Below are 12,662 nucleotides of genomic sequence, written 5' to 3'. Positions count from 1 at the left end.
AAGGGAAAGAGGGAAACAGGCCTGGCTTCAAACTTTGCTGTTCATTCTGGACAGACTGCTTGACTTTTTAACGACTGGGGGTTTTTCCTGTTTATTAAAGGGGATACTACTGCCTCTTTGGAAAGGACTTGTTTATTTTGTTTGTTTGTGAGAATTAAATGTGATAATGTAGATGAAAGCACCTAGCTGGTGCTAGCTCGTTAATCTGTTAATTTCCTGTCTCCTCCTCTTGTCCCACTGAGTCTTTTAAATTACGGTGTGAACTTTTCCCCCCGCTGATCCTGAATGAATCTGGAGAATCAGGAAGTAGACGTTCAGCTGTGGAGCAAGTTTCCCCTGCGTGTCTCACTGTCAGAGCGAGCAGCCGTTCTGTGCCGACGGGACTCACGGTGCTCACCCTTCGTTTGCTTTGGTGTAAATCTTTCTAAGTAGGAAGATGGCTAAGGAAACCATACGGTTTTCAGTCCGGTGCCGACCCCTGGTTTTCATTTTGATGAGTTCTATTGTTGCAAACCATGAGACCACTTACTGAAAGCTTCCTCTGAGGGGGAATGTGTGTCTCTTTGGTCTTGATGTTAGGAGAGTGGGTTATTTCTGTGAACAGCTTTTTCTGATTGAGCTTTGAATCAGGACTTTGTTTCTTCTTGGAGGCTTTAGAGGAGGATCGTTTCCCTGCAGTGTGCAGTTTATGCCATCTTCCCTGGCTCCTGACCCCTTTCCTCCATTTTCAAAGCCAGCGTCGTCTGACTGGGTCCTTCTCACGTTCTATCCCTCTTGCTTCCTTCCTCTGTCTCCCTGTCCACATTTAGGGGCCTTCCTGGTTACACTGGGCTTCTGTAAACAGTCCAGGATAATCTCCCAGTTAAAGTCTGCTCACTGGCAACCTTCAGTCCACGTGCCCTCTAACCTGACATGCTCACTGTTCCATTGATTTACTATGTGGGTATCTTGGTGGGGCCGGGGGGATAATTCTGCTTACCAGCGTCTGCCCTCTGTTCCTTAAAGATTCACATCCATCCCACAGGCAAAATACACTCATCCTGTTTCAGAATCTCCAAAAGTTTCCCCTCATTACATCCAGGGAATAGTTGTGCAAATAAGGAAACAGAAATTTGTACTCAAGGTTTGATTTGTGAGGGTTGGTCACACCTTGCACATAACTAGCTAGCACGCAAGAAGCCAGTGCCACTAGTAGACAGAAGAAAAGCCCGTGTGTTAGAACAGGGAGCATCCTTAAATCTAAGCCATATTCTAATTCAGTGTAAGCTTTTAGACTTTAAAAGTGTTTAGGTTCATGGAATTGATGTGTCATAATAGTAATACTATGTGTTTCTAAAGCAGCTTTTAGTTTGCAAAGCATGTCCACATTCATCCACCTATATTACCTACCTACCTGTATCTTGCTGTTTAAAATAGCTCTCTGAGGAAATGGTTCAAACATTACTATCCTATGTGAATAGTTGGACAACTGAGGTCCATAAGTATGGTCTTATAACTACTCAGTAATAAAGCTAACACTTGTACTTTGAATTTCTGCCTTCAGCTTCATTATTCGTTCAAACCTATTCTCTTACTGATTTGTTTCACTTCTCCTTTACCCACAGTGAAGTAAAAACAGTGTAAAATTAAAACAAAGTTGTCAAAGCATCTTGACACTTTCGGGTGCCAAGCATCTTATAAAAATGAAGATTGAACAATGAAAATATGTTGACTGAATTTTATGTAGAATGATAGTTTTGGATAATTTTGGCAAAATTGCAAACATATTTGAGAATAAGGAGAATATTTAAGTATGTGATACATTCATAAGGTAAAGTAACAACCACTAAACGTTGTATTTCTGAATAACTAGAAAAATGATGCCAACCTAATGGAATTATGATACTGAATTATGTAAATATAATTTCAACATAGTTTAAAATAGATTAACTTACAGAAAAATAATAGTACAAGGAAATACATAATGTTAATAGAGACCATAAAACTTGGTGATTGAATTATTAGTATTTATAATATTTGTCCATTTTCTCATAGAACTGGGAAAAAGTTATTAAAGTACTTTATTGGGAATTGATTATGGATGAAGTTGATTATTGGTGAATATTTGCATATTAATAATTTGTTAAATATTATAGCATTTTCATATCTGTTTTCTTTTACATACTTGCATTTTGTTAATTCAAACAGGTTTACTCGAAACCAACAAAGGATTTTGGAGCAAAATAAGAACCAGAGGGAAGATGCCAATGTAAGTAAATAGAAATGTTATAAAATGAACAATTAAAAATTTTACGAATTGCATGGTAAGGAGCAAAGCTTACCTAAAACAAGTTTTAGAAAAGAAGAAATATGCATTAACGATTTGGAATGTTTTAGTAGTGCAGAGTATTTGCCTTAATGACTCACTGAGTTATTGATAAGAGCTCATAAGACGATTCTCTAATTAAGCAGGGAAGCCGTGTCAGTTTTGAGATGGGATTACTCCTAGTGTTGCCAATGGAATGGAGAATTCTCTCCCAGGATACCTCCAAAATAAGATCTTCCTTTTTTCAAAGGGAAGTCTCTGGAGAGAAAGCCATGATAAACTGCCTGATGCAGTTTTTTCTAAACTGTGTTTTTGTTTGCTCTGTTTTCAGACTACCAGTGAACCTTCCGCCCCATCCTCAGATCTCCTTGACCTGAGTCCCAGCTTTCCAATGCCTAGGACCACCCTGGGAGAAGTCAGCACCGTGAATGCTCAGCTTTCAGACTTAAGTAAATAAGCACATGGGTCTTTTCAGACCAGCAGAAGAACTTGATATGAAACAGTTCTCCTTGGTTTCTTGATTAAATGCAACTTGAGACGGACTGAAGTCAATTTGAGTATCAGAGAACTGTATCAGGAGATGTAATTACTTCTTGGTCAGTGGTTAGGTCATACCCAGTACAGGAAGGGGATGCGTCTAGGGGAGGAGGTCCTTGAAACCCATCCCACTGGCTTGGAATTCTCCTGGCCTACTTAGACAGCTTGTTCAACACCCTGGGCAACATTCAGACGTACTCTGAGCCCATTCACTATTATCTTTGGGTTTCTCTGCCATACTGCAGTGTCAGGTAAGGGAATATTTGATGCAGATAGAGAAAATCAGGAATTATGAGGCCTCATGTGGTGAAATGTAGAGGATAAATCACAGGCTTTTGAGTCAGGGAAGTCCAAGTTGAAATCCACCAGTCCAGTTCTGTCACTTCTTAGCAACCCAACTCTTGAGACTTTGCTACTGAGTTGCATTAATGGGTTTCTGTGAAAGTAAAGGATGATGTTGCACTGTAGGCTTAGGGTTACCTATTTGTCTAATTCATTTGTAACCTATTGTCCTTCCTAAAGAGTTTTGGTAAATTGCAAAGTAAAATGGGGGCTTCCCTCGTAGCTCAGTTGGTAGAGAATCTGCCCGCAATGCAGGTGATCCAGGTTCGATCCCTGAAATGGGAAGATTCCCTGGAGAAGGAAATGGCAACCCACTCCAGTATTCTTGCCTGAAGAATCCCACGGACAGAGGAGCCTGGCAGATTATAGTCCATGGGGTCGCAAGAGTCAGACACAACTTGGTGACTAAACTACCACCAAACGTAATGAAAAATCCTGAATTCCAGAATTTTCTGCCAAATTAAAATCAGTTTATTTGCCTTTTTTTGTTTGTTTGTTTGCCTTTTATGTTAGCAAGATTTTTTAGAATCAAAATATTCAGTATTATTCAATTTGTGGTTTTCTTATAACTTTCCGCATTTCTAAAATGTTAGCTGCTTGCTTAGACCAGTGGGATATTTGGAATCCATTATATTGAAGAGTTTTCACGTTTTTACCAGTGGTAACAGAGGGGGAGAAATAATTATTCTCTTTGGGGTATCTCATGATTATGGGAACTTAAGAGTTTGGAGAGGTGAGAGTAGAACTCTGTGTATACCACAACTTTTTACTTTTGTGCTTCACAGGAAAAGACATAAAATCCCTTCCATTCTGAGTCAGCCTGGGATTTTAGAAAACCCAATATAATAATGTTTGTTACCTTTACAGCATCCTCTTTTTATGACAGGGAATTTCTCTTTTCAATTGCCATGAATGTTTTTTAATTTTTGTTTTGAGGAAATACCATGATTTTATGGTGACAGAACTATCTCAATCTCTTTCATTTGATGGTGGCAGTTTTTGGTTTTTTTTTGGTAACCATGGAAAATCCAACAGAACTGATGAACAAAATGTTTTAAAGCTGAACAAGTACATTTTGTGTTCTAGATTTCAGCTCTCTGAGTCCAGTTGTACCAAACAACTTCAAACCCAGTCTTAATACACAGGTGGATCTGCTAGCCTTGGAAAATACAGAAACACCCCTGTAAGTATGTTAGTAATACTCCAGAACTAATTCAATCTCATTCTCATTCCTATTCCTCATATTTAAGAAAGCATGACATAATAGAAAAGGTGGAGACTTAGGAATCTGATGTAACTGATACAGAATTTCAGTTCTGCTCCTGGTTGCTCAGATGGTAAAGAATCCATCTGTAATGTAGGAGACCCAGGTTCGATCTCTGGGTGAGGAAGATCTCCTGGAGAAGGGAATGGCAACCCACTCCAGTATTCTTGCCTGGAGAATCCCATGGATGGAGAAGCCTGGCAGACTACAGTCCATGGGGTCTCAGAGTCAGACATGACTGAGCAACTAACACGTTCATTTTCACTAGGGATCTATCATAACTGATTTAGACTTTCAGTACTGTTTCTTAGTAGCTGTGTGACCTTGAATGAGAAATTTAACCAGCATGAGCCTTCATTTTTCTTCCAAGAATCCTCTCTAGGATTCTTACAAAGGTTCTGTGAAATGCTACATGTACCTCCTAGGATAGCACTCTGTTCATAATAAGCATTCAGTAAATCCTGTTTCTCTCTTTTTTTTTAGTAGCAACAGGAGGTAGGAAAAATATATTGACAGTGAGGAGAACAGAAATGGCCACACAGATTGCAGAGCACTCGCTATGTGGGAGACATTTTGCTGAGCTGTTTTTATTTCATTTAATCTTTGCAGTAGTTCTTGAATCAGTGCTGTTATCATTATTCCCATTTTATAGGAAAAAAGCCCGAGATATAGAGAATAGAACTTACTCAAGTTCATATACCAATTAACTAGCAGGTCTGGTGAACTGACAGTTTACCAAGTGACCTAAAAACATATTTTTGCTCAGTGATGCTCAGCCTTACTTACAGAAGGATAAGTTAAAATGCAATAAGACTGTTTTTTAACCTCACAGCTTGCATGTTTGTTAACGTGCTTTGTTGACTGTGGAGAGACAAATACTATAACAAAATTGTGCAGTTCTTATTAGGGGCACGTGGCAATTTCTGTTGAAATTATAAATGTATTTATAAATGTACCTTTTAACTTGTAGTCTCACTTCTAGGTTTTATGCTCACTGATGCAAAATAAAGTCAATTGTTCTTGACAACATTTGTGCAATAGCTAATAATTGGAAACAAATACCCTTCAGTTTGGGGAATGGTTAAATAAACATCTACGCAATATATTACATTGCTGGGGAAAAAAATAGGCCCTCTATGTGAGAGACAATCACCAGTGTATTTATTATTAAGTGAGAAAAGCTGCAAAGCAGTGTGTATATACTCTCTTGCATTTGTGTAAGAAAGTGGGAAACAATATATGCTAATATTTGCCTCTCTTTGCATAAAGAAATAGAAGAAAAATGCAGAAGAACCTAAACAAAGCATGGTTACCTAAGGTTAAGAAGAGGCAGGATGGAGTAGATAAATAGCAAAAAAATAACCAGAAGTTAGATTTGCCTTCCATCATGGCCTATATTCTTTTTTCCCTTTTAAATATTTGTATTTCAGGTAATAGGCAATACATCTCCATGTTTCAGATATCAAAACAATATAAAAATACATACAAGGACAGTCCTCGATCTTCCCCCACTCCTAGCCTGCCTATTGCCTTCCCTCAGGTCATACCTGCCTCCACCCAGGGAACCCCTTTGTTAGTTTCTTACTTACCCTTCCAAAGGGTCTATGTAAATAGGAATATGAGCTATTTTTCTTCTTTATTAAATGAAGGGCAGCATACTGTACGTACTATTTCAAAGCTTTCTTTTGTTTTTCATACAACAGCATATCTTGGCTGTATTTTTATGTCATTGGACTTAAATATTTTTTAGTTGCTTTTCTGTGTTAAAAGAGGTGCAGCGGGAGGAGAAGAGAAAGGAGAATCAAACTCGGGAGGAAAAGAGGGGAAGAAAGTGTGTAAGGGGAGGAGAGAGAAAGGAGAGATTCATGCGCTGGGACGTGGCTGTTGTGTGAACCGCCAGGTTGGGTCAGAACCTTCACTGGACGCCTTCTGGTGTTGACCTCTGAGCTACAAGTCATTGTTGAAACGTACGCAGAACTCCAGTGAAGTTGCTTAGTAAATCATGTGGTCTGAAGTACCTGATTCTGTTTTCCTTTATCCTGCAAATCTTGTTGGGAAAGATTGACCATATATATGAAATCCCATTACCAAAAAAAATGTATAAAACCACACAAAGATCAAATCCTAGCTAATAAGTGCTTGGTTTCATGGATCTCATACTTCAAGGTGCATAAAAATCACTTGAGTGACTATTAAAAAATAAAATGGCTAGACCCAGAAACTCTTATTCAATAGCAGGAATCTTTAGTTTTAAAAAGAGTCTCTGGGGAACCATAAAACAGTGATCAGCTGATCATTAGAAAATCTGTTTTGATTGTCTATCCAAGATCCAGATATCAAAATAATAGTTCTTAGAATTCACTGGAATGAAAGATAATGGGTAACATCTGTTTTGTTTTCTAGGTGATGTCTTTTGAACATATTTTTTTCTAATTTTTGAAAACTTACCTGAGTGAAACTATCACTAGACCAGTTTTTTATAGTGTTGGAAATTGAAGCACTAATGTTACCTAAGGCATGGATCTGAGTTGAATCTTGTGTGAAAGATTACTTGTAGAAAAAAGTTAAAGTCGCTCAGTTGTGACTAACTCTTTGCAGCCCCATGAACTGTAGCCTGCCAGGCTCCCCTGTCCATGGAATTCTCCAGGCAAGAATACCGGAGTGGGTTGCCATTCCCTTCTTCAGAGGGTCTTCGTGACCCAGGGATTGAACCTGATTCTCCCGCATTGCAGGCAGATTCTTTACCATCTGAGCCACCTGGGAAGCCCAAAGATTACATATGAGAGGCACAATCAGCTGTCAAAATATCTTACAGTCTTAAGATTTCCCCACCCCTCTTTTGTTTGCAGTATAATTTATTACAGAACAAATGAGTGTTGGAATTTCTCATAATGGAAAGGATTCCTGAAAAGCAGTGATGATGATAGGATAAAGTCATATTTATAGTCTACTTAGTATCAGGCAGCAGGCTAAGAATAAGAAGCGCTCCCTGGTTCCTTAATCTAGTGTTCCTTGCAGTGCTCCGAGGAAGGGACCCCCAGGACTCACTGTCCTGGCGAGGAAACCAAGACTGAGGAATATCAGCTTGCCAAACAAAGGTTGTCCAACTAGTGCAGAAAGAGGATTCAGATTCAAGTGAATCTGATTTCAACACCTGCTCTCTTTTTTATCTTTTCACTCTAATTTTATTTTTACAATTTCCATATGGTAAAATTGGCCTTTTTTTTGTTTGCTGCAGAGCTCTCTGTTTTTCCTACATATATATAGATGCATGTAACCATCCCCACAGTCTGAAAATAGAATCGTTCATTATCCAAGAAAACTTCCTTAAGCTAGTCCTTTATAGTCACCCCCACCCCCACCCCCGGCAGCCACCGTCTGTTCTGTCGTTACAGTCAGTCTTTTTGACAATAGGGTCTGAACAGTCATATGGTACGTGGTATTTCTGGAAAGGTTATGTAAAATTGTTTGCTTGCTGTATTTTGAAGCTCTTTCAGTGCATTTACTTTCAGGATTGTTGTCGTCTTGGTGAATTGACTCTTTTATCTTTGTGTCATGTCCCTCTTTATCCCTTGAAATTGTCCTTACCTTGATGTTTACTTTGATTGTAATCAAAGCCACTCCAGCTTTCTTTTGATTAGTATTTGCATGGTATATCTTTTTCTACCTTTTTACTTTTAACTATTTGAAGTGAGTGTCTTACAGATAACTTATGGTTGGGTCATGCGTTTTTATATACTCTGGTAATATCTGTCTTTAATTGGTATGCTTAGACCATTTATATTTAATATGTCTGGATTAGGACCACAATTGTGTGATTTGCTTTTCTGTCTGTTTCCTTTGCTGTTTTTTTGGCTGTTTTGTTTTTTCCTGTTTCCTCTTTCCTTCATATTTTGGGCTATTTGGATGTTTCAATATACATTTTATTATGAAATTATATTTTTGTACAGTTTATATATGGGGAGGGGAGGACTGGTTGCTCTAGGAATTGCATTTTTTATTAGTGTATTTAAAACCAGTATTTTCCCACTTGAAGTGAAATATAGAAATTTTATTATCATACAGCTCTCCCCTTTATATGATAGTTATCATATGTATTATGTATATATATGTTTAAAAACCACTACCAGACAATGAATAGTTATTTTACAATTTTTTCATAATACAGTTTTTACTTGCAACCCTGAAATAAATTTTCAAGACTCAGGAAGTGTAGAATAGTCCGCCATATTTACCTGACATTTACCATTTCTGTTGCTCTCCTTTCATTTCCCTCTGGTACCGTCTCTCTTGTCTCTCAGTTTCTTTTAGCATCATTTTAGATCTGATGGCAGTGAAAGCGTCTTAGTATGTTTCATGTGAGTATTTCATTTTCATTGTTGTTCCTGAAGGGTACTCTCATTGGACATAGATTCTGGGCTGCTGGTTCTTTGCTTCCAGCAGTTTTTAAACACGGCCCCAGTGTCTTCGGGCCTAAATGGCTTCTAATGAGAAATCTAACGTTCATTCAAACTCTTGTTCCTGTGTTGACTCTGTGTTACTTCTTTCTGTCTGTGCTTTCAAGAACTTTTCTTTTTTTCTAACTTTAAACAGTTTGATTATGATATGTCTAAGTATGGCTGTCTTTGTTTTGCTGAGTGTATTTGTTTCCTGTGGCTATCATGAAGACATTATCACAAAGTGGGTGATGGAACTCACCTTCTTAGAGTTCTGGAGACTAGAGGTCTGAACGGAAGCAAGGCGTCCCCTCCCAGGACTCTGAGGGGAGGAGTCATTCTTCCCTCCTCCGCATTCTGGGGAGCGTAGACACTCCTCTTCTTCTGTATCTTGTGGCCACACACTTTGCTTTCTTTCTCCATCTTCACATTGCCTTCTCCCCCACGTTTCTCAGGTCCCTCCCCAGATCCCCATTTTTCTGTTTTAAGGTCACATATCATAAGATGTAGTGCCCACTCAAACATCATCTCAGTATCCTTAATTATATCTGCAAAGACTTTTCCCAAATAACGTGACAGTCACAGATTCCAGAAATCAGGACAAGGACATAACTCTTTGGGAGCCTCCATTCAGCTTATTACACTGAACTTCTTGAATCTGGATTTTTCTGTCATCAAATTTGTGAAGTTTTCACCCTTTATTTCTTCAAATATGCTTTTCGGCGCTACGTACTTGGCCCTCCCTCTGGGACTTTGGATGCCACCATTGGATCTGTTGACGTCTCATAGATCCCTAGGTGTCTGTTCATTGCTTTTCTCACTTGATTTCCTCTGTCATCTCCATTTTGCTGTTTAACTCATTCTCATTCTGTTTTTTTAAAATTTTTAGTTAATTTTATTTTTTAATTCTAAAACTTCTTTATATCTTATGTTTCTTTGCTGAGAACTTCTACTGAATGTTTTTTTTTTTTTTCAAGTGTTACGGTTTCTTGTTGAAACATTTGTGTAATAGTTGCTTTAAAATGGTGAGATAATTTCATCATTTGTGTCCTCTATTAATAGGTATCAACCACTGCTGTCTTTTCTCTTGCAAGTTTAAATTTTCTCCGTTTTTCATAGGCATAGTGATTTGGGGTTGTATCTTGAGCATTTTTAATGATATGAAACACCTGGTCTTATGTAAATCCTGCTGAGAACGTTGGTACTTTGATTTTAGCAGGCAGCCTAGTGAGGTTTATGCCGCAGCTTCAGCCTGCCTTCTGCGTGCTTTCATTCTGATGTCAGTTAAATTCTCGAAGCCGTTCAGTGTTACTGAGATGCGTCCCACGCCTGTGCCACCCAGTCGTCACTGTACGGCCTGGACAGCAGGCTGTGTGTTCATCTCTCAACATCTTAGCATTGATTGGGATCAACCATGGATGCATAGATCAGGGTGTAAGCCCCATCGGGCTCCGTGCCGCTGCAGTCCCTGCGGCCACCGTGGGATTGCCCGGGGGTCAGAGAGACAAAGAGGAAGACAGGGACGAGGCTTGCCCCGCACACTCTGGGCACTCGGGTTCCCTTTCCTGCTCCTTGAGTGAGAAAGAGCGTCTTCTCCTGGAGCTCTCTACATCCTCACTGTCCATTTGGGCTGTAGGCTGCCCTGCGTGCCAGTTCGGAAATACCCAGAGGGGCAGAACATGGTAACCTCACCAACAATTCATTGATAATCCAATTCAAGTCTTCTTTCCCAATTAGCCTGTAATGTACCTTGCAGTTCTCAGATACTTATTCCATGCCTTCTGTCCAGATTTTATAGTTGCATTTGGTGAAAGAGACAGGGCAAGTGTGTTTACTCCAACTTCACACTGTCCCCGCGTCCTAAGCTCCGCTCTGCCTTGCCTTTCATCCTTTAGAAGCGGTGGGGTGGCAGCTGCTCCTGCAAAGACTGAAGGCTCTGCTCTGACCGATAGAGTGCGCGCGCCAGGGTCTCGGGCGTTTGTCCTCATTCTCTTTGGTGTTTGGGCATTGTGACCTGGTGGGCATCAACGCCACTGGCAATTGTTCTGTGAAATTAATACTTCTGTGCCGTCTGGAGGTGCATTTTGGGTATTGTTTTTAGACCAGGAAGGTCGTCTTTTTGCATTGTGTTTTCACTGTAGGGTAATCATGCTGTGTTATCACACTATCCTAGGTTTGCCCAAAGGACCAGCCAAAACCTCGCATCAAGTCACACATACGAGAGTGTAAGTAATGAAGAGACCTTCCTGGGCAGTGACCCCAGGGAGCAGATTATCGTGCTGAAATGGAGCTCCCAGTCCTTAATTTGCACATTCTGCTCAAAATTTCTTCATAAGGTGTTAATGAAGCCCTTGTGAGGGCTTTCCTTGTTGCCTCTTTAATCTTTTAAGATAAGTATAGTCTCACTTCCGTTAGGAAGATAGTAAAGGATCCGAATCCCCTTGGAACTCTTTGTTTGCTGTCTTTGCTCTCTTTCCTCCCGTCCTCTGAGGGACTTCAGACAAGTTCTCATCTCAGCCGCCCCAGGGGCTGAGCTCTTGGCAAGGTCACCAGAGACCTCCCGATGACTGACTGGTCCTGCAGAGCTCAGTGCTCACCCGACCTGGTCAGCAGCTGAGAGTCGGTCACCTCTCCTGTCTGCACACGAGCTTTCAGACACTGCTCCCTTCTGGCTCTCTGCTGCTCTCTTCTGCACCCCTTTGCTGACCTCTTCTCCTCCACCGGCCTCACAGTGTTGGCGACCCCGGGAGTCAGGCCTCAGATTTCTCTGCCCACATTCTTTCCTCTCTGGTCTTTTGGTCTTGTATCATGAAATACCACTCAGACTCTGAGCACTTACAAGTTGTTTCCAGTCCATACCCCTTCCCCGCGTGCAGAACTCACATTTCCATCTTCCACTTCACATCTCCCCTTGCTTTCTTTCAGCCTCAGCTCCCGATTTGCTCCTCCTGCCATCTTCCCCATTCTGCAAATGACCACTGTTTCAGTTGCTCAGGTCAAAGACCTTGGGAAACTGTGCTTGACCTCTACCATTTTACCTCTGCCTTCAAAATATATCTGTTATCCAGCCACTTCCTCCCACCTCCCCTTTACGTCCCCGTGCAAGCTGCACCCGTGCAAGCTGCATCAGATGGATACTGCGGTGGCTTCCTGCAGGGCTGCCCTGTTCCAGCCTCCGCCTCCCTCTCCACCCCCACCCATACAATCTGTTCTCCAAACAGAAACCAGTGCAATCTTTTTTTAAGAGTAAAGTTTATGTTACTCATTTGCTCTAAAGCCACCTGTGGTTTTCTGACTCCACTTTACTCAATAAAAGTCTGAGAAGCCGCTCTGACCTCTCCCATGGCCTCTGCAGCTGTGCGTCCGGCCCCCTCCCTTGGCCTACTCTGCTTCAGCTGCACTGGCTCTGCCTGCTTCAGAGCATATGACCTGTGTCCCCTCAGATAATCGCAGGACCCACAGGGCTCTGGTCCATGTCCCCAGTGGTGAGGCATTCTCCTGACCAGTTCTGACAGATAGCTTTTTTGTACTTAATGGTTTTGCCTCTTTGAGACCAAGGTTTTATATTCAGTGTGAGACAGGAGACTCTGAACTGAGCCATACATTCCTGGTTTTTGTTTTTTTTTAAGCAATATATTTTGTTTAAGTTTACATTTTATATGAGAATTAAGGTGCAGGGGGCATGAAGCCAGGCAGAGAAGCAGTAGGTTTTGTAAGGGGATATTACCTTAAAAACTAAAATAATAGCTAATCATTAGTAATTCTTATCTGATTGAGA

General features: G+C 40.6%; 1 protein-coding gene across 2 annotated transcripts in view; it reads left to right on the top strand.

Annotated features, from left to right (window-relative positions):
* TOM1L1 (target of myb1 like 1 membrane trafficking protein) overlaps positions 1–12,662 on the top strand; it is a 61,139-nt gene that overhangs the window by 42,924 nt on the left and 5,553 nt on the right. Inside the window, exons 9-12 of one of the 2 annotated variants that reach the window (XM_065908599.1) lie at positions 2,188–2,248; positions 2,637–2,754; positions 4,271–4,367; positions 11,058–11,109. In XM_065908599.1, coding sequence (XP_065764671.1) covers positions 2,188–2,248; positions 2,637–2,754; positions 4,271–4,367; positions 11,058–11,109 — 328 coding nt within the window. Of the gene's footprint in view, positions 1–2,187; positions 2,249–2,636; positions 2,763–4,270; positions 4,368–11,057; positions 11,110–12,662 lie in introns of those variants that run through there. The other variant, XM_065908600.1, reaches the window with a different exon arrangement.

This window comes from Muntiacus reevesi, chromosome 18 (genome assembly GCF_963930625.1).
Source record: "Muntiacus reevesi chromosome 18, mMunRee1.1, whole genome shotgun sequence".
Classification (NCBI taxonomy): domain Eukaryota; kingdom Metazoa; phylum Chordata; class Mammalia; order Artiodactyla; family Cervidae; genus Muntiacus; species Muntiacus reevesi.
Note: the sequence above shows the minus strand (reverse complement) of the source record. Positions and strands in the feature narration are given on the sequence as shown.